Genomic DNA, 19,533 nt, shown 5'->3' on the forward strand with positions numbered 1-19,533 from the left:
GGCAGACACGAATAAGAGAAGCCTTCCACCCATATTCACTGCTGAAAACACGTTCTGTTCAAAATAACAGAAAAAAAATGTATCAATACGATTGTATAGAGAAAGAAGAATGAACAGACACTGGCAAAATGTAAAATCAAGGCCTTCGAGAGGTTAATACTTAGTCTAAGTTACTTAAGATAAATGTGTTCATATGAATACATGCACAAATACACTCGTGTTTATATATTTTCAAATACAGGCCAAACCCAACTGGGAGTTTTGGCTAAATAAAACTTGTCAGAGTTGGTCCAGTTATGCGTGTGAAGTTACAATAGCCTAACATACTTTCAGAGTTTCAGATAATAGTGTTCAAAGATTCAAATAGCATTATGATAAAATTTGCCCCTTGGGCGTATGTCAGTTTAAATATCTGTTCTCATCAAGTTCTCAGTCTGCACTTGTTCTCAGTGGAGTGATTTAGATTTAAAACATCTTTCAAATTGAACTTGAACTATGTTTTAATAGAAAGTAGCTTTCCTTGTTCTTAAAGTCAATAATCAAAGTTTCTTTGCTAACTGTTTAAGCATAACTGTTTCTATTAACAGTGATGGCTGTTAAAGAGCCTACAGTTGCCAAAAGTAACCAATATACAGTATCTAGAATCACCAAAGTGTAAAAATTATAGAAGCATACTATAAATACCACAGATACTTTGGAGTCCTTGTTCACGTCTTCAGTTAGAATATGACTTGATATTTTTGCAATAAATATTGGAATATGTTGGTTTAAAAACGTACCTATGTTTTATAACAGGACTGAATTTTGTGCTTAATAGTAGACACAATTTAGCTGCAAAAAAATTTTAAAGTGTGGATCTCTACATTTTATACTTGGTAGTGAGCTTTATAAACCAGAGATAAGGTTACTTTTAGATTCAATGGCAAAAAATGAGGAGCTCTCATACCATTTTAGAAATTTGGCTTGTTAAAGATTATTAAAATTATTTTAGATACCATGAAAACAATCCTGTCACACAGAATTTGCAGCAAATATGCAAGGAATTTGATGGATATATGAGAAAACAATCTCTGTGAGCTAAAATGGGACCCAGGTTTGCTTAACTAAGACTTCAGGGACACAATTTCATGAAAAACTAGCAAAATACTTTGTTAACTTGTTATACAGAGAAATTTTAACAAGGCTCATGTAACATGGAAGAAGAGGTTTAAGCCAGAGCTCAGATTCATTTGTCTTCTCTTATTGCAGTCCAAACACTGGCTGCTTAGCTTCATTCCTTTCTCAGTGAAGGGAGGCTCTGAATTAAACACAAAATTGTTCCTCCTGCCCACTAAAAGGCACACAACTAACAACTAAGGAGAAACAGCTTCCAGTAAATAGCAGTGAGTCTACCACATGGAAGGTGACTGTATATACAACCACCCTAAATCTTTTGGGGGCACCTCTGATGTTTTTGCTTTCAATCATTCAGAAAAAAATTCTACAACTATTTAAACAAAATAAACATTTTCAAAATACAGCTCTCCCAGATACGTAACATTTAAATTCGTCTATCAACTGAAAATGACTTCTAAAGGCAATGGTAAAATGTTACTAATCCATTTACAAGCACACCTGCATAATCTTGTACCTTAGCCATTTGAAAATGTAGTTATTATCACAACATATTACCCCCAAAACAATGGGTTAGATCCATCCCAGGGGGCCTCAGTAACGCAGGCTGTGGATTTCCAGCCAGTGGGAAGGTAGGCAGTGGGGAAAAACTGCACAGCCTCTTTCCCTGTGAAGCAGCCCACCACCAGCATGGTCCACAACAGGCTCACACAGACACATGAAGATGAGGCTGCCAAGGACTTGATTTGATTTACAGCATTTTCTGGAAGATCTCAGCTGTGTAAATCCTTATGAACAGCCAGCTGGAACATAACATTCTTCCTCCAGCAAAGGAACAGTAGTTCTGACACCTACCTGCCTCCCTCAGGGTGTGGTGTGGAGGAAGCCTTTGTAAAAGAGCTGACCAAAGGAAGGTTTTAAGGTTCAGTTTGCTTGTGCCTGTGTTTGTAAACAGGTCCTGGTCTAATGACCCTAAAATTCAAATTTTATGAGCCTGGGAACTTACAATCTTTCACCCCAAAATTATTTGCTCAGTTAAAGCATTTTAACTAGGCAAGAACTTGTTCAACTATATAATTCCTTTACTCTAGAATATACAAAAAATACAAGACAGAAGAATCTTAGCAGTTTTATGATGAAGATGACGTATTCTATAAATATTATTCTGCATACAAAGTATCAATTTAAGATTGTATTAACTTAGAAACTTAAAGGAAACTGTACATAATTCTGTACATAAAAGATTACATGGCTACTTTAGCTTTGCATGGGTTTTTTGAAAGCTTCTGCTTATCTGAGAAAAATTTCGCTTCAAAGTATGATAAAGAGAGGCACTTTCTTGGCAAGGCACTGGTTTTGTCAATAAAAAACTCTGTACAAGAAATGTACTAAAGGATACTAAAATTCTGTGTTTTCTTTCTATCTGTACTAAAATTCTCATGTAAAATTTTCCAACTAATTCTTGGAGTCTGGTACAGTACTTTCAACAAAGCTTTTGTGCCCAGTTGTCATGATCACATCTTTGATACCCTTCACTAGATCCCTTTTACCTGTATTTCTTGCTTCTACAATTAAAACTCACTATAAATCAGTCCCATTCAATTTTCCATATTTAGGCTGTCCTTTTACCAATGCCAGCTTCTGTTACTACACTTATTCTAAAACACGTTTCTGTTTCCTTTTATTCATCCACTCTAAAATGGTGTGTAAAATTATGGTTTCAACTCTCAAATCCTTCCTGAAGATACTTTTTGTTACAATGATGGCTAGGTCTGTGAATATTCTAGATGATGTGGTGATGTCTATAAGATTAAAAACACGTAATGTATAAAGCAAGGTATTAAAAGCTAGCAAGCTGAGCAACTTTAAGTGTCTAGCTTCACTAAAAGACACAAATATTCCTTCTTCCTGCTCCTTTCTTAGGTTCTTTTCATTGTTACAACAACATAGCTTGTTTTGATTAGCTTGGAAATTCTTAACAGATGTTTTCAATCCTATATTCGGATAACAGCTAATATAAAAAAAACTCAGTTGTGTTTCACATGCTCCAGTAAAAATACTAGAAGACAGGCTTATTCCTCACAAAACCAAAATTCTGTCTATTGATTTACAGAAGGATTTTGTAAATACCACTACCCTTTCTATCCGTTTGACTAAGTCATCCATGGTTCAAACCCCCACCATAGAAGCTGACAGATCAAGAATACTGTAATGTTACACACTAAAATACCTAAAGCCAACCAAAATAATAACTGTAGATGAGTTTTTTCCTAATAGGGCATAATTAATGGCATCATTTGTACTTAGAGTAAGATCACAGCATCTTTAGTCTAGACTTCCAAAGTTCCAAAAGATTCAGAATTGAAATGTCACATGAATGATTTTGAACTGTTCAGCTGTTAGGCACAATAATAGTCTATTTATATACAGACAGCATTTTAAATATTCAACAATTTAAGACTATGCCTCAATGGCAACATAGCAGAACCTTCTGTTCTAATTACAGGGAATCACTTTCCCTACTACCCTCTTTTGAAGTAGTGAATGGTGAGCTACTGACTTGCTGTAATACTTTTCAGCACAGAAATACTTTGTAAGGTATTTTATTTACCAGTGAAATGTAGCAACTATTTAACTGTGCCCAAGACTATCCAGACTTTCTGAGCAGAAGAGACTAATACATTCAGCTGAAACTGCAAAGAATTAAAGTGGCAGATGGTAATTACTGATACTGGAAGTAAGCCTGGATAAAGGTGGTTGGAACTTCAGTTTAATGTCGGATCTTTAAGGTGTTGCATTCACGGCATAAAACTCTCTCATGTCTAGATGGGAATGTGGCTCATTATGGACACATTAGAGAAAAAAATTACTTTTGCTAAAGCACAAATACCAACTTCCCTTGTACATTTCTCTTCCAAGAAAAGACTTGATTAAGCCATGAGATAACCATAGACCAGGATGGCATGTGTATCACCAGATGAAATTCCCTTTCCGTATGTCTGTACAATGTCAGAGATGGAAGTCTGATTTCCATTTCATTATCTTTCAAATTGTTACTGATGAAGTCATGGCTATTTACTTGACATTTTATTCCGCAATACTAAGAACATGAGACACAGGACTGAATGCATGCATCTGATCCTGAGTTTGTGCATGTGGAAGGCAGAGAAAGAGATACTGTAAGTTAAATAAATAAATACAGTCTGAGGTGTGAAGTTTTAAAAGTCCCTGTGACTTAAGAAACTCCAGCAACCCAAGTAAAATGATCCCTCTAGCATATGCTATTCTTGCCCTTTCACTAGAAGAAACTAACTCAAGGAGAAGAGAATGAAGGCCAGTTACATGTGCCATTTGACAACTTCAAAGCACTGACCACTACAATACTATATGCAATACTCCAACCTACAGCACACTAGAAACACAGTTTTCGAAGTGGTTATGTAAGGAAAACCACTAGATTCTGAACTCATGCTCTCTGCTATCTGTTTACAATATTTAAGATGACTACTCAAATAGTAGACTTCCCCTGTTTTTAAATAATGGAAGACATCAGAAAAATTGCAACACACAAGCCAGTGTGTTGGCTTTAATATTACATTATATGCATCATACTGATGTCTGCAGATTAGAAATCTAGAGCCGATAAAAGACACTGAAAAAAAGCAAAATATCTACTCACAAATATGGTACTTCTCTGCACTGATCACAAAGATGCCAAAACACTTCATTTGTACATTCCTTTTGTATCAAAGTATTAATCTAAACATTGTAGTCATAGCAACATGACTGAATGACCAGGACAAGTTACAAGTCTGAAGTAATAAAGAAAGGGCTGTTACCATTCTTTAACCTTTGCTCTATTTTATTGTCCATTTCACAAATTCATCCATATATTAAAACACTGAGCAGAATGTAATTGTTCTGGACTGCAGTGTTTAGTCCACCCATTAGGTCTGAGACCAGTGTCACTATAAAACTGTCTGTCAAGGAGCATTCCCAGAATGCCAGACTGTGGTAGATACTAAACAGCTTCACCAGGTTTTGAGGTTTTTTTCATGAAAATCACTGTTCTATATACTGAACATTGTTTGTTTAGAATGTCTGCAAAAATTGTAAAATTATGCGCAACTGAGTGGGAGGTGATCCAGGAAGTGTGGGATGCTTAATTACATATCAAGAGGAAATTACACTGGTTTTCTTTTTCCCTTTATACAAAGGTTTGTTTAACCACTTCAAATTCTGTTATCCTGAGCCATCTACGATTTCTGTGATTTTAGGTTTACTTTATTAAACATATTTTTACCTCTTCTTCTAAAATTCTTCAAATTCTTATTGCTTTTATCATTAACCCACTGACAGACAAGTCTATTATAGAGTTAAGACAATCTTCCCAAGAGTGCTTTTTACCTGAGACAACTAAGTCAGATTGCAATGTTCTAAGCATTAGGCCCAATGTCTTAGTTCCATGCTTATTTCTCTAAAGCTCGAATGGAAAAGTAGAAATGTTTTTCAGTGATGTAGTAATTATTCTGGAAAGGAACATGTCCAGAAGTACAGACTACCTGTATATTTCTAAAGTACACCATTATTCTTTTAATCTACCAGCCTTTAGGTTCTGATGTTGTGCTCTGAACTGTTACACAAAAACCCAAAACTTAATCCAAACATTTACTTGTACAACAAAAATATTCAGATCCAAAAATTACAGTCATGAACTAACTGTCCAAATACCTTCTGGGAGTAGAACTTACAACTGACCCTAAGAATACTTTTCCATGCAATTTTGAATGAAGGAGAATATTTACTATGGGCAAATGCTATTAAGATTTGTATACTTTTCAAGAACATTAGTTACATGATCAGCTTACAAGCTCTTCAAAAAGCAATGAATTTCTCCACCAAACTAGGATCTAAATGAATCAGGGTAATATTCAGGCAGTAACACTCACAGACACTAGATAAGAAATTACATCTTGTTATTTATCAATACCACTCTTTACTGTTTATTGAAAGCAATACTGTTCCAGTAGCCCTTACTGATGGAAAGGAGGTGGCCCAATTATAAAGAGATCAGTTACAAAACAAGAGGTCTCAGACATCTCCAGAAGGTGGAAGAACATAAGACACACACGCACATATGCAAACATTCCTCCTATTCCTCCTATTTTCCAGATATTTTAGAATATTACTTACTATTTCCATCAAGAGAAAACCCCTACTGTTAGCTAAGTGTCAAGATTCTGAAAGAAAGTCAGATGTATTGTATGTCATGTTTACTAATAATGTTAGATCAGTACTTGTTGCAATGCATCATGGCAATTCTGAGATTTATTTTTAAAGGTATTTCTCAATGGGGTAAAACCTTATATCCTCCAATTTAAGCTGAATACAGTCATCATTTGTTTATTCATAAAAATGACAGAATAATAGTTTTAATAAATACTTACAGAAGAGATCTCATTGTTTGTCTAAGATTGTACATTAGAACAGCTTAGGCATCAGAAATATTTAAAATCCTTCAAGTATTCTGTAGCAATCATTATAAACCACTGTGAAACTTACATACAATAAAATGAAAAATTTCATAAGCAAAATCTGAATTCTTGAATACAAATGTTGACAATGTATTTCTAAAGTGCAGAATGTCCCTCTCTCCCTTCCACTCTCCATTGCTTGCATAAAAGATGCCATAGTGCTATGAAACACACTTAAAAAGTCCTAAGGGAAAAGTTGCCTAGGGTCTTTGAAATTCCTTCTTTTCCTATTTCTTTACAGATTTCTAACACCAACACTGTTCCTGTAGTTTCTCAAACAAGGCAAAAAGAAAAATACCCTCTAGATATAACCTTTAGATTTCCTATTATACTTCTCAGGTTCCTTTTGGCTTTTGAAATAAATGCAAACTGAAATCTACAGTTATATTACCACCTGTATTTTAATTCTGGTTAATCTTTCAGCATGAAGAAGTAGATGGTATTTGACTGCAATATTCCCCATACTTACAAGAATCACATAGGGACGTGATTAAATGAATGAAATAATCTGAAAATATTTTTTTGTTTGGTCATTTGTTTGTCTACTTGTGTTTTTATTTAACTGAAGGCACAAAAAAGCCATTGCTTCAGGTTCCTATCTCTATGATAAAAAGCACAGGGCAAGGAGCTACCACCTATCTATACGAAAAATTTACTGCAGCATAAACTATGACTCCATGTCTTCCTTTTCAAGCAAACATTTGAATATAATTATTCTAAGCTAGGGATTCCATAATTTTCATAGGAAAATCAAGCTGGATTTTAGAACACTTTTTATATGATAATTTTGATTAAGCAATTAGACTTTTGGCCATGGATGAGTCAAGCTGTTCAGAGATATAGGGTCATATTATTGGCAGGGTAGAAACTTAAATTTACTTTAACAGACCTAACTATGAAACCAAGTGTTGCTCCCCCACCTAATTTCTAAAGTAAGAGCTATGTGACACAGGAGCATTTTCCCATGAAAGTCATGAGGGATACAAGTTCAAATTGCGTCTCCTGCATATAGGTTTTCTCCCGTATTTTTGTTTCATCGTTATCCTTGGTTCTTCCTCCACCATCTCTAAGATCATTCTTGCTATGTAGAATTATGGTAAGAAAACACCAGAACATTTCATGTAATCCTAGCCAGGAGTCACTACAAACTACTCTCGAGGAAGCACTGAATATCAATACAAAGAATTGTCTGGCATCAGAATCTGAAAATCTACTCAGCGCAACCATATCTGTCATTTCTAGAAAGAGGAATCTTGGATTTTTCTATAAATTTCAGCCTATTGCATGCCAAGATGTTAAGTTACTGGATTGCTCTGCTGCATATTCTTTGCTTAGACTGCATTGGAAAAATCAACACTTTCCAAAGCACCCTTCCCCAACTACCTTTGCTTACTACTGATGGTAATGAAAGGTCATGGACCCTATGCCTGAAGTCTGTGTTGTGTGTAGTGTCCCTACACTGCTTGCTCCAATGTGAATAAGCATGGTTTTTATTTAAAATGCTCTTACAAATATTAAGTTTGGCAACTGGTAAATACTATAGCCCTTTTTAATAATTAATATCCACAAAATTATGATAGGTGTCAATAGCTTATTCTTAAAGTACTTGTGTTCAACACATGCACTATTACGGAGGACTTAAACTCAGAGCAAAAAGATTTGTGAAAAGGCGTATGACCTTCTTCCCACTACAATGGCCATCCCCTAATTAAGCAATGCATCTGATAGTCATTAACAGGAATGAGATAATGAATCACTTTCTCTCTTCTTTGTTAATTTGCTGTAACCAAGCGGCTAATGGATGTCAGAGCTGAGTGATTGCACTGATTATAGTGATTTATAGTTGCAACAAAACAATTTAAAACCATTCTGATTATTCATGTTAAAGATGCTTTATGTTTTGTTTACTAAATGTTTTATGTTCCCCCTCATGCCCCTCTACACACAATGAGCCAGGTCTTCCTGGAAAACTTGAAAGTTCTAAGATTTTTTATTGTTTCAGAGTTAGGCATTTCATTTTGTTTATAAAAAAAAAGTTTACCCAGTAGAAATCAAAAGCCTTAGGGTGGAAAGAAAACTTCAGTGGTGCCTAGTTCAAAAGAAGACGGAAATAACAGGAAATAAGGCAAACTTCAAGCCACTTACCTTAGGGCTCCCAGTCCCTTCCTCATTCTCTGCAGACACATCAGTAGCCAGTATCTCTGCTTTGATGATATCCAGAGCCCTAAGAATCCAGCTGTGTTGCCGTTTGATTTGCCTCTGTAGTTCCTTCCATTGACTTGCAATCATCTGCAGCATGTCCTTCAGTCCTTCTCCAAAATGAAGGGGGAAAAAGTAAAAGTTGTAAACCTAACCACATCTTTAAATATTATTCTTTATTCAAAGAATTAGCAGGATATTTAAAAGAATAAATGCAACAAGAATTTAAATGTATTTTCTCAGCGATAAATCCAAGCATTATTATTGTTCATACTGCAAAAAAAATGCTATAGGGTCAAAACATTTCTTTTAGCCATCATGTTAAATTTTGATTATGTTTCAGCTGACAATTTCAAAAAAAGGAAAATCCCACATAAACTGTGATTTCTATGCAGTAGGGAAAGCTATGGTAATCTCACCCTCTAATACCTAGTCTTTATCTTGAAACATTTAATAATCTCCCAAACATATTTTTCTTACCTGCAACTCCTGTAAATATTTTCTGCAGTTTACACATTACCATTTTTTATGCATATGATGACATGCACTACCCTTCTCTGCTATGGCTTCTATACCCTTTTGGAACTATACATAGAAGTCACTAATTTCCTATAATTTTCACATTACAGAGATCTGTCTGATGCTGTGAAACAATAAAGACACAATGTATAACATGATCAGAACACAGTAGACCAAAGGATAACTTCAACCTGGATGAAAAGTATGCTAAGTAGGCCAAAATTAAGATGGCATTCTGTAGCAGTATATGCTGATTAAAACCCTATTATCATACAAGTCATGCAAACACCTAAAAATATAGGGGGTGGTGGGGATAGAGAAAGGGAAATTAGTATCTCTCCCTCCCTCCTCTTGATTTAAGGCCTCTGCAGAAAGACAAGCCTAACCAAAGGAAAAAGATACTTTTAATTTTAATCGATCCCTCATAAATATATTAAAATCTTTGTAAGAATTAGTTTAAGTGGCAAAATAAAGCTTTACCAGTGCAATTACCCATGCAGAGTATGTAAAAATATATATATATTTGAAATCCTAATTCATTATCGTAAATGTTATTTCCATAGTACCTACATCAAAGAATGTGTCAGTGTGAAGTTTTCAGTGATGTGATTTCAATTGAAACTCAGCTGAGCAGCAAGACCAAAATAAAATGAACAGACTATTTGCAGGCAGTATTTCATTTTATAAGTATCACTGCATTGTATGCAGTATATGAAACATTTATAAATCTTGAAGGTCAATCTGATAATGTAAATATTAATAATACATAAGGAAGTGAATATATGCAGTAATTTACAGCAATGCTTCTTCATTCTTTAATAGTCTGGAGACATAAAGACTTGCAATATTTCAGGAGGATTTACCTGATTTGTGAGATACAATAAGCTCAAGAAGTTGACGTCCTTCTTCTACCACTGCTTCTTTTAAAGCACAGTGGCTATCTACATTCAACTTAAAACTCTGCAAAAAAAGAGAGAAGAAAAAAAAAAGAGAGAAGCAAACTCAGTATCAGACATTGGAGAGGCAGTTATCATAAAACACATGTACAAAATTACTTGCTGCGTTTTATCAAGAACCACGTCCCCATTTACCCAATAGCCAAACTAATTTGCGATACTAAAAGCTATTGATATTTTGAATCTGGGCTCAAAATGTTTCCATTAGATCAGCAAAGTGTATCTGCATTGAAACAGCTGACAAATCTAGAAATTCATGAGGTTTTATGAAAAGTCACAACCTGTAGGCTATGTCTGGAGTAACAGTGTTCTATAAAATACACTAAATTTATGCCATCACGTATGAGCGCTGTTTTTTTCAGATTTCTTTGAAATGTTGGTGATAGCACTATTTATGAAACCATTAAAAAATTACAGCATTGAATATACTGGCCTTATGTGCACTCATACAAATCTATTAATATTGTGTTTGACTTAACTCTCATATCCGTTTTCAAAGAACAAATCAGACTGTTTTAGATCTCTGCATTCTTAATTTGCAAAGCAAGTATTTTTTCATCCTTTTTTGCACTAATATTTTTGCTAGTTTGCAAAGGATCTCTGCTTTAACAGTGATTAAATTATTTTGTTTCTTTTTTAATTTATTTTTTATTTTTACAAATTGCATTAAAATCTGGTAATAGAGAGAGGAACTGGAAATATGATCTACTGTATGTTATGCCATTTCATACACCACTGATAACTTGGATAAATTTATGAATTATTTGCCAGAGCTTCTCACTCACACTTGCGTTCAAGAAAGAGAAACAGAATACAATAAAGAAAGGGGTACTAGCTGTATTTAATCATAAATCACGTGCAGCCCTGAACAAGCACATGCAACTCTTGTTCTCTTTGAAATGTCTACCAAATGAATTAAAACAATATTTGACCCCTTGGAAGACAAGAGTTTTGCCTTCTCTTGGGAATGAGTTAACTGGGAGAGATGAAAAGAGACTTTGCAAGTGCACATTTGTAGCTTCTAGTTTTTATAAATTTCTCCAAATACTAGTGACCATGCTAGTACTGAAGTAGCAGACACCACAAAATACTTAAAAGCCCTCATTTCATAGGGAAGCAACCATTTCCTTTCTTTCCTAACTCCTGTAGTCAGGCTGATTGGCATGGCAGAAAAATAATATTGCCAGAACTGTAACAAAATTATGTTCTTTTACTGTATTTGTCATGGTTGAAAAAGGCATGTTGCTCAGACAGACTCTTAACAGTCTTTCAGGCAGCGGTGTACCTGACAGTTAGTGACAGAATGTTTTTGAGAATTCTCCATTCAAATAAAGAGCAGTAAACAGGAATTTTGCTATCTTCAGCATTTTGTCTAGCCAAATTTTCCTTGTATGGGCATCTGAATATATTGTTTTGTACCAGCTGTTGAACAACTGGGTCAGCCAAGAGAAGTTAAAAAGGGAAAAGGATGCCTAGTTTATGTCTGGCCCTTTCTTAAATCTAGAGTTTTATGAACCCAAATCTAGAATTCCTTTTTCCTTCGTAAGAGCATGTCTGAACAAGCACTGACAATATTTAATTTACTGTTTACTTAAAACAGGCTTGTACTGAATAGTTTGTAATCATGCTCTTCACAGGAAATGCACTATGCGTGTGCCTCACACAGCAAAAGAGAACCTAAAGGACCTGAGAGTAGGTTGTGTAATTTCATATAATTGAAGTTGAGTATAGATGCAGCTGGATGTGGCAGTGTCTCGAGATGATGTGGATGTGTTTGATAGGAAAATTGGAAAAGATGAGGTATTCTTTTTCATTAGGAAAAAAAAAAAGAGACTTGCTGTCCTAGAAAAGATTCATTTAATGTAATGCACCAGATACTACAATACGGCTTGATTTTCAGGTGCACCTATTAACCAGTAATAATGTTAAACTGAAGAAGCAAAATATGTTGAATAAAGATGGGGCCAAACTTTTGAGTTTTGACTAGCAATATTCTCCTTGTGCAAAATTCTGATTTTATGGATAAATTATGTATGGTACAAACACCGTGAACATACATGAAATTTAACAGAAATAAACTCTTATCAGCACAGAGGCATCAAAAGGACGGAACTGTTCACATAAGTATAAATACAAAAAGAAGTGAAGGAAATTGTCAGTTGATGCAGTGAAGTATGACTTTTGGCTTTAGAATTATGTACATATATATAATTTTTTACAGGTTGTAATTTCCTAAGAAAAAGAAACAAATGGACAAGGAACACTGGAAAGAATAGCCCTCAATCAGTGCATCAGTGCTTGTGGTTCCTTATACCTGCAGGGCTGAAAATGTGACACATGAAAAAGGCAGACAGAGTTGAAGATGTAACAAGTATTACGTGTATATACGATGGAGAGATGCAAATTTGCATGGCTAAAGATAAAATCAGACCAAATATTTGGAATGGAGGAGGACCTTCAAACACAGAGGTCCTCTCCCATCCTGGACATTTCCCATTCCCTACTGTTTACTTATGGCATTTTGAAAATTGTAAGCGTGTGACCCAGGTACTCTGCTCCCCTCCTCCTCTGATCTTCCCTGATAATGAATGGAGCCTTTGCATCTGAAGAGAGGAAAGGAGAAGAGGAGGGAAGTCAATTAATCAAAGCCATTTTTCCAGACACATTTGCAGCTATGGAGCAGTCTAAATATCACACATGAGCACATATACATTATGGAAAATGCATGCACATTGGCCTGACAGCGGCTTTTTAAACAACACATTAATGTCATCCCTAGCACTAGAATGTATATAATGTAGTTTACAAGCTGCAACAAGCAAAATTTCCTTATGAAATTCTCTGCACTTTTCCCAGTCACCATGCGCCTATATGTAAATATCAACTGTTCTTATTTAGCAAGAAAGGAAAAGTGAGACAGGAATCATGCAGTGTTATTAAAGCTGCAGAACTGTAAATAAATAGGAATAAAGACTCCAAAAGTGTAAGTACAAAGCCCCAGGAGTGCTATCTTCTGTTGACTGCATGGGGCAAAGGAGCCCAGCCTTCACAAAATGAAGCTGTCCCCTGACTTTTAGGAAACTGATTAATCCATTGGACAACAATACTGCAGAACCTCCACGGGGAAAAAAAGCAGCACCTCCTGATCTATACTGGGCTCTGAACACACTAAAAATAAGAGAGTGCTTTTCCAGCATATAATAATCGCTCCTTCTCAGCTTATTTGTCTGTACAACTGGGGATGAGAAAAATTATTTGAAAAAAATATTTATTTGAAGTTTCCCTGAGGATTTATTTTATTGCTGTAGATACTTAAATTTAGGAAACTTCTATTGAGTAGGTATCCTACAGTAAGAACATATAGTGCTCTGATGTGATCTTTCACTGCTTTGCAACCCTCTGTTCTTAACAAATCCTTGTAATTTGGTAAAACACAACCCAGGTCTTGACCTATTCATATCTGCAGTAAGGACAGTCAACTATTCAATACTTTTGTTTCCAGAGGCACACAGACTTTGTATAAGTATGTATTTTTTTTAACTCCTGATGTGTCCAACTAGTTATTTTCAGTGTACTTTGTGTCTCTGAAACACAAATAACCAACAAGGTATCATGTGAACCTACAACGTATACATTAATATAGATCAGTTTAAATGACGCAGCAGTTTACACCTATTGCCAGATTAAGACATTGTATTAAAAGTATTTTAATTTTCTCAGTCAATCATACTATTAGCATGTGCGGTGTACTGGGGTAATTTTCTTGAGGTTCATTTTTGATGTGTTTAAATACCTTTGAGAAAAATAGCACTGCTTCTAGGGCATTTATTTTTTAGAGCAATGGTACAGACAATTAAAATTATCTAAGTGACCTATGATTTTAGAATTTGAAATCAAAAGCTTAATTTAAAATTTCCTAATAGTCATTTGCATTTTTGGAGAAAATCAGAATATTACTAAAATATGGACTTCTATATTTAGGTACAGTTGTATGTATATTTTGGGTAAGAATGTAGCACTTTTAATTATAACACTCACTGTGACAGATATAATTCAATTGTGAAATTCAGAGTGATGAGAACAGTTTCTGGTAGGAAAGAAATAGCATTCTTTGACTGAGACAATCCTGGAAGGATAACCAAACACCCACAAATATTATCAACAATGTTATGTTTTGGATAGGGAGACAGTTTCAACACACAGTAAAGTTCTAAGAAAATGGAGAAAAAATGTGTGCCATTTATTTATTAAATATATGCTATATACCAATAAAAGCCAAGAAAAAAAGTTGAAAATTTGATTTTATTTTTTTTTTAAATTACCGCATTTCATTTGTCTTGAAGGGAATATGACTTAAAACAGTTCCTGAAAATTCATTCTTATATTTTTAATATACAGTTCTTTTTGTAACTGTATTGGTCCTGGCACAGTTACATCCCAATAGCTTGCTATGACAAAATACCAAGATATCAAGTACTGAATTCAATTTTTGGTTACGGAAAGGTAGCTGTCTACTTTTTTTTTTTTTTTTTTTTTGAGGAGTTCTGACCACATAGAAAGTCTCTGTTTGGTCCCTGCCTAGTATTTATGTACTCAAGTTAATAACCCAATAAGCCACGTGCATAATGCAGTTGTATTTTCATACTCCTGAACACCACCTACCAATGACATTCAGTAAATCAAAAAAATAACTACCATGTAAGCTGCACTTATATTAACATGGAAATGGTCACATATTTAGCATTCTAATGACATGATACTAAATACATAATTAATTGGTCAATGGTTATATAAAATGGATATTCATATGCAATTTGTACATGTAAAAAGATCCTATCTTCTATGAAATAGTGCACTTCCCACATTACATCTACAAATATCTCCTCAAACTATTTGACTTTTTAACAATTGGGAAATAGCTTCTTTAAGAAAGCCTCACATTTTTCATCAGGGATATAAAGCCTATTCAGTATTAGAAGTCACTAGGGTATGTTTTCCTGGGAATTAAGTGTTACATGTGAAATGGTTCCAGTCAATGTCTCCTTTGTTCATATTTTCCATAAAACCTAGGTGACTATAAAGAATTTGTTATTTTCTTCTTTTCTTTTAAGCTGTATTTCTGAGTGACACTCCACCTGTTAAACCAAACACAAGCACTATGGAAATGCTTTATGCAAGCTCTACAGTCAAGGTTGATTTTTACCACAGTAGCAGGGATTCTATCTTTGCTTTTTAAGGAGAACATGGTGAATCCTCCTCTGAAGCTGCAGCACGCAATAAGGGTCTTTTTCTTTTCTAGCCCAGACTAAGAACATACCCTCCCTATAGCAATGATGGCCAAAGGGCCAATTAGCACTAACCGCTAAGCAAATCTCTAACACCTAATACAATATGATCATCCTTTTCCTTAGATGAACCACACGTTATTTCGTTCTGTAACCAATGGGAGCTGGTAGATATTTTTCAAGACTGAATAGCTAGTGGAAAGAAGACGTGGTCTTCTACCCCCTGCAACAATAAGAAAGCTTTAAAAGACAATAATTTCTTGGGTTTCTCTGGGGGTAATTCCTTCCACTGGCAGATAAAAATGGGCAAAATAACAATATCACTGTCTATGTTGATTCACAATATCAGATTATAATCTAAAATGCCTTTAAAATCGATATAAAACTGATCTGGGAACCTCACTACTGAAATCATCATCTCATGCTGGCATTGTGCCACTGCAGATGTAGATCAAATGTAAGATGGTTTGACTGCTCAGACAATACCTTTGTGTAAATTTATCATTCATTTAAACATAATACTAACTGAACATTCCGAGTTCAAAATGTTTAGTAATGAGATAATTATAGCAACCCCGGGAATGATTTTGCCTTCTGATCACTGATATGCATTCTCCACCTTTCACTTGATCTGAATGTACTTTTTGCCTGGGAGGACCAGGCAGAATTTGTGACGGGCCAGAAAAACTAAATACAAAGGGGCAGGCTCTACCCCAGTAGTCCTACCGTAATTCATACTTTTGTAAAACCCTTTCTTCCCTGTCACAGCTTCTGCCATTCCGGTATTAGGCAATCAATGTTTTTTTCCTTCATTACATCTTAAACATGAATAGCACAATCTTCCTCACATTAAATATTTTAGGTCCCCCAATTTCTGTTTCTCAGAGCCCAACTCTCCAGGAAGCCTATTTTGCAGATTTAGTTTAGAAAGCACAAAGGCTATTTGTGCACATATTTCATATTTCAAACTCTCGTAAATTATTCTGCTGCCAATTATTCTTTTTTGTGTTTCACTACATAAATTCCTCTTTGCTTTTGTCTGTCTAAACATTTTATGTTGTTAGAAAAAAAGTTAACCTGTGGTTTCCTAAACTGAATCTCACTTTGTTTATTATCAAGAGATAACGAGGGATGGAAGAACACAGGCAGGAAAGCAGACGGGCAAAATGGCTGTACAATGAAACAATTGCCAAGTTGCCATAAGCATGGTGAACTGCACATCCAGTCCATCATATCTAACTGCCCTTGATCATTTCTTGTCTTCTTGCGATACGCAGGAAATAATCTGCATAAGTCACAGTCTTCTGACTCGTTTTTCTACCAAGGCAACACATTTCTAGCTACACTTCTTCCACCTGGAGACCCACCACACCCAAAAGTTATTTCATCAAAATATGCCTAAGCCATATTGTCCTACCACATGGAGAAAAAAGCCAACCAAGAGAAAAGAGCTTTCCATCCCAAAGATAAAATCACATGGCATAGCAGCCTTGGCAAATATGGAGTTACTAAGGGAGAAAAAACATATACATATATATTATTTAAATATAAATTTACTAACATACAGATCAAAAAGCACTCACTGGCACTAAATAACACTACATAGTTTTAGAACAATCCTTGAAGGACTTTACTTCTATTAAAATTTCATAGGAATATGAGGGAGATGTAATTTGCATTTTATATATGTACAGATATAAGGTTTTATGCTATTTGAAGGTAGGCTTAAATGCCTTCTAAGCAAAATATATCTAATAAACTGAGACCCCAAATTATTAACCCAATTCATCTGTAGAATTAAGAAATAAAAAAAAAAATAAAAATCATAGGAGATGCAAAGAAAAACATTTACTGATCAAGACCTCCATTCATGCTCTGAATTTTCTATATTTCTGCTGAAAGCTTTGGCATTGCAAACACCAAAACACAGACAGCAATTGTATTACTTCTAGTACTTAAAGTGTGAATGATATTATGCCTCTGAGAGGCATAGCACAGAACCCATGGGAGTGAACCATAGCTCTTGGGAGGTAAGTAAAAGCAAATATAATTTAAATGTTGCTGAAAGTGTGCTTGTTTGTCCTTTAAGATCCTGGCATCATATTCTTTTAATGATTTCCAATCTCAGAATTTTTTAAAACTGGATTTCGTTTCACTTTCAAAAACAAATTCCAGACTACATTTATATTGATCATACCAGCATACTAAAATTTCAGGCGATAGCATACATTTCAATAGACATAAGAATTACATTTAACAGACTTACTACATAAGCATTATGCAATTTATTAATAAAATAAATATTACTTTCAAATCAAAATTTTAAAGGTGTTTCAAAAGTTGTTACAATGATAAGTTAGTGTAAAGAGCATGACCAAGTTGTCATTCAAAGAGTGATTATTCTGGAATTGCTATAAAGCTTCCAAGTCAGAACTTATGTGAAATACTTTTTCACTGAAATTTCCTGATCAAATTAGTTCAAAACATTTATAAGGGCAGTTTGATTTCATTATATTATTATAGGCACTGAATCCCCTGCATGCAAATAATTTCTTCTGTAGGCCAGACACAAAATGGACCCAGTGAAATCCCCAACTTTCACCATTCACACTTTCTCTATCTGTGTTTTGGGATACCTCAGCACTCAAGAGTTTTACAGTTTTGGGTGGTGAGACTTCAGAGGGGATGAACATTTGTAACACTGCCAAATCAAGTTACCCTACCTTGTCCAGCTTCACCCACAAGTGCAAATGAATTTAAACATTTCCCAAAGTCTGAACAATCTGGGTTTTAATGTGCTCTATGACAGCGTTTGGCCTTGTTTTCTAAGAAAACTACATCAGGTATTTAATACACACCCAGAGGAATATGCCACCCTCTATATTCTTGCATGTAAAAGAACACTGTGTTTTAAGGATCTCATCACTCTCTCCTCCAAAGCAATAAACATTAGTTTAAAAGCATCCTGGATATCAGTGAAAATAAAATTCTATTTTTTTTTAATCCTCAAACATCATGAATTTAAAAAAAAACAACAGAGCAATACAGTTGTTCTTGAGACATGGATCACAGTTGTTCATACACTGTATTTCCATACATTTAGATCAAAAGACTTCAAAACCCTCACAAGTGATAGAGTTTAGATTTTGGACATTACAATTTTCCCTTCTCCTTCAGTAGAAGAAGCAGAGTTAATTTAGGATGATGTCCTAATATGCTTTGCCTCTGGTTTAATGCCTCCTCTGTTCAGAGACAGCTGCAGCTCTCAGAAGTAGAAAAGCTGGGACAGCCTCCTGTGGAGCTAGTTAACAACTAGCATGTTACAGGCAGGCCCAACAGTGCTAACTATTATTACGGAGTCCTACTCCCTTCCTATGCACAACTATGTAAATTTGGAGTGGTAGCAAAGAGAAGAAAAGGAATCCTGGGAAGGTTTGGACCAATCAAAAAACAAAGTAAATGCAATATCCTTTTTTTCTTCACAGCTGTGCAAAGTACCCACACAAGGTTAGGTACCTACAAATTTGGAAGACAGGTTTAGAAAAAAGTAGTACTCTTAACAGTATTCAAACCGTTCAGTCTGTGGGAAAATGATTAAGAAATTATTGCTTTTGCTACAGGCTTGCACAAAATAAACATCCTGAGTAGGACTGTGCGGTAATAGCTGGTAGCAACAGTATGGGAGGACAGTAAATGGACAGTCCCTTCCTTCATTAAAAAACACACATAGTAATATCAGATCTTATTCACAACAGATCTCCTACTTCTGTGATGCTGGGACCATAAACACTGCCCACTCCTTCTCCTTACGAAGAAAAGATAGGTGTCAGCTCTCCTTCATTGCATGACCTTATGGGAAACAATCTTAGATCAAGTGCAGTATTTCTGTATTGGTCAGGACAACAGTACTGTGATTAGCATGATATA

At 35.0% G+C, this 19,533-nt stretch overlaps 1 protein-coding gene across 2 annotated transcripts in view; it reads right to left on the bottom strand.

Annotated features, from left to right (window-relative positions):
* AKAP6 (A-kinase anchoring protein 6) overlaps nucleotides 1–19,533 on the bottom strand; it is a 234,450-nt gene that overhangs the window by 137,724 nt on the left and 77,193 nt on the right. Inside the window, exons 5-6 of one of the 2 annotated variants that reach the window (XM_059819289.1) lie at nucleotides 10,229–10,325; nucleotides 8,793–8,956 (exon numbers count right to left, since the gene is read on the bottom strand). In XM_059819289.1, coding sequence (XP_059675272.1) covers nucleotides 8,793–8,956; nucleotides 10,229–10,325 — 261 coding nt within the window. Of the gene's footprint in view, nucleotides 1–8,792; nucleotides 8,960–10,228; nucleotides 10,326–19,533 lie in introns of both variants that reach the window. The other variant, XM_059819290.1, reaches the window with a different exon arrangement.

This window comes from Gavia stellata, chromosome 7 (assembly GCF_030936135.1).
Source record: "Gavia stellata isolate bGavSte3 chromosome 7, bGavSte3.hap2, whole genome shotgun sequence".
Taxonomy (NCBI): Eukaryota; Metazoa; Chordata; class Aves; order Gaviiformes; family Gaviidae; genus Gavia; species Gavia stellata.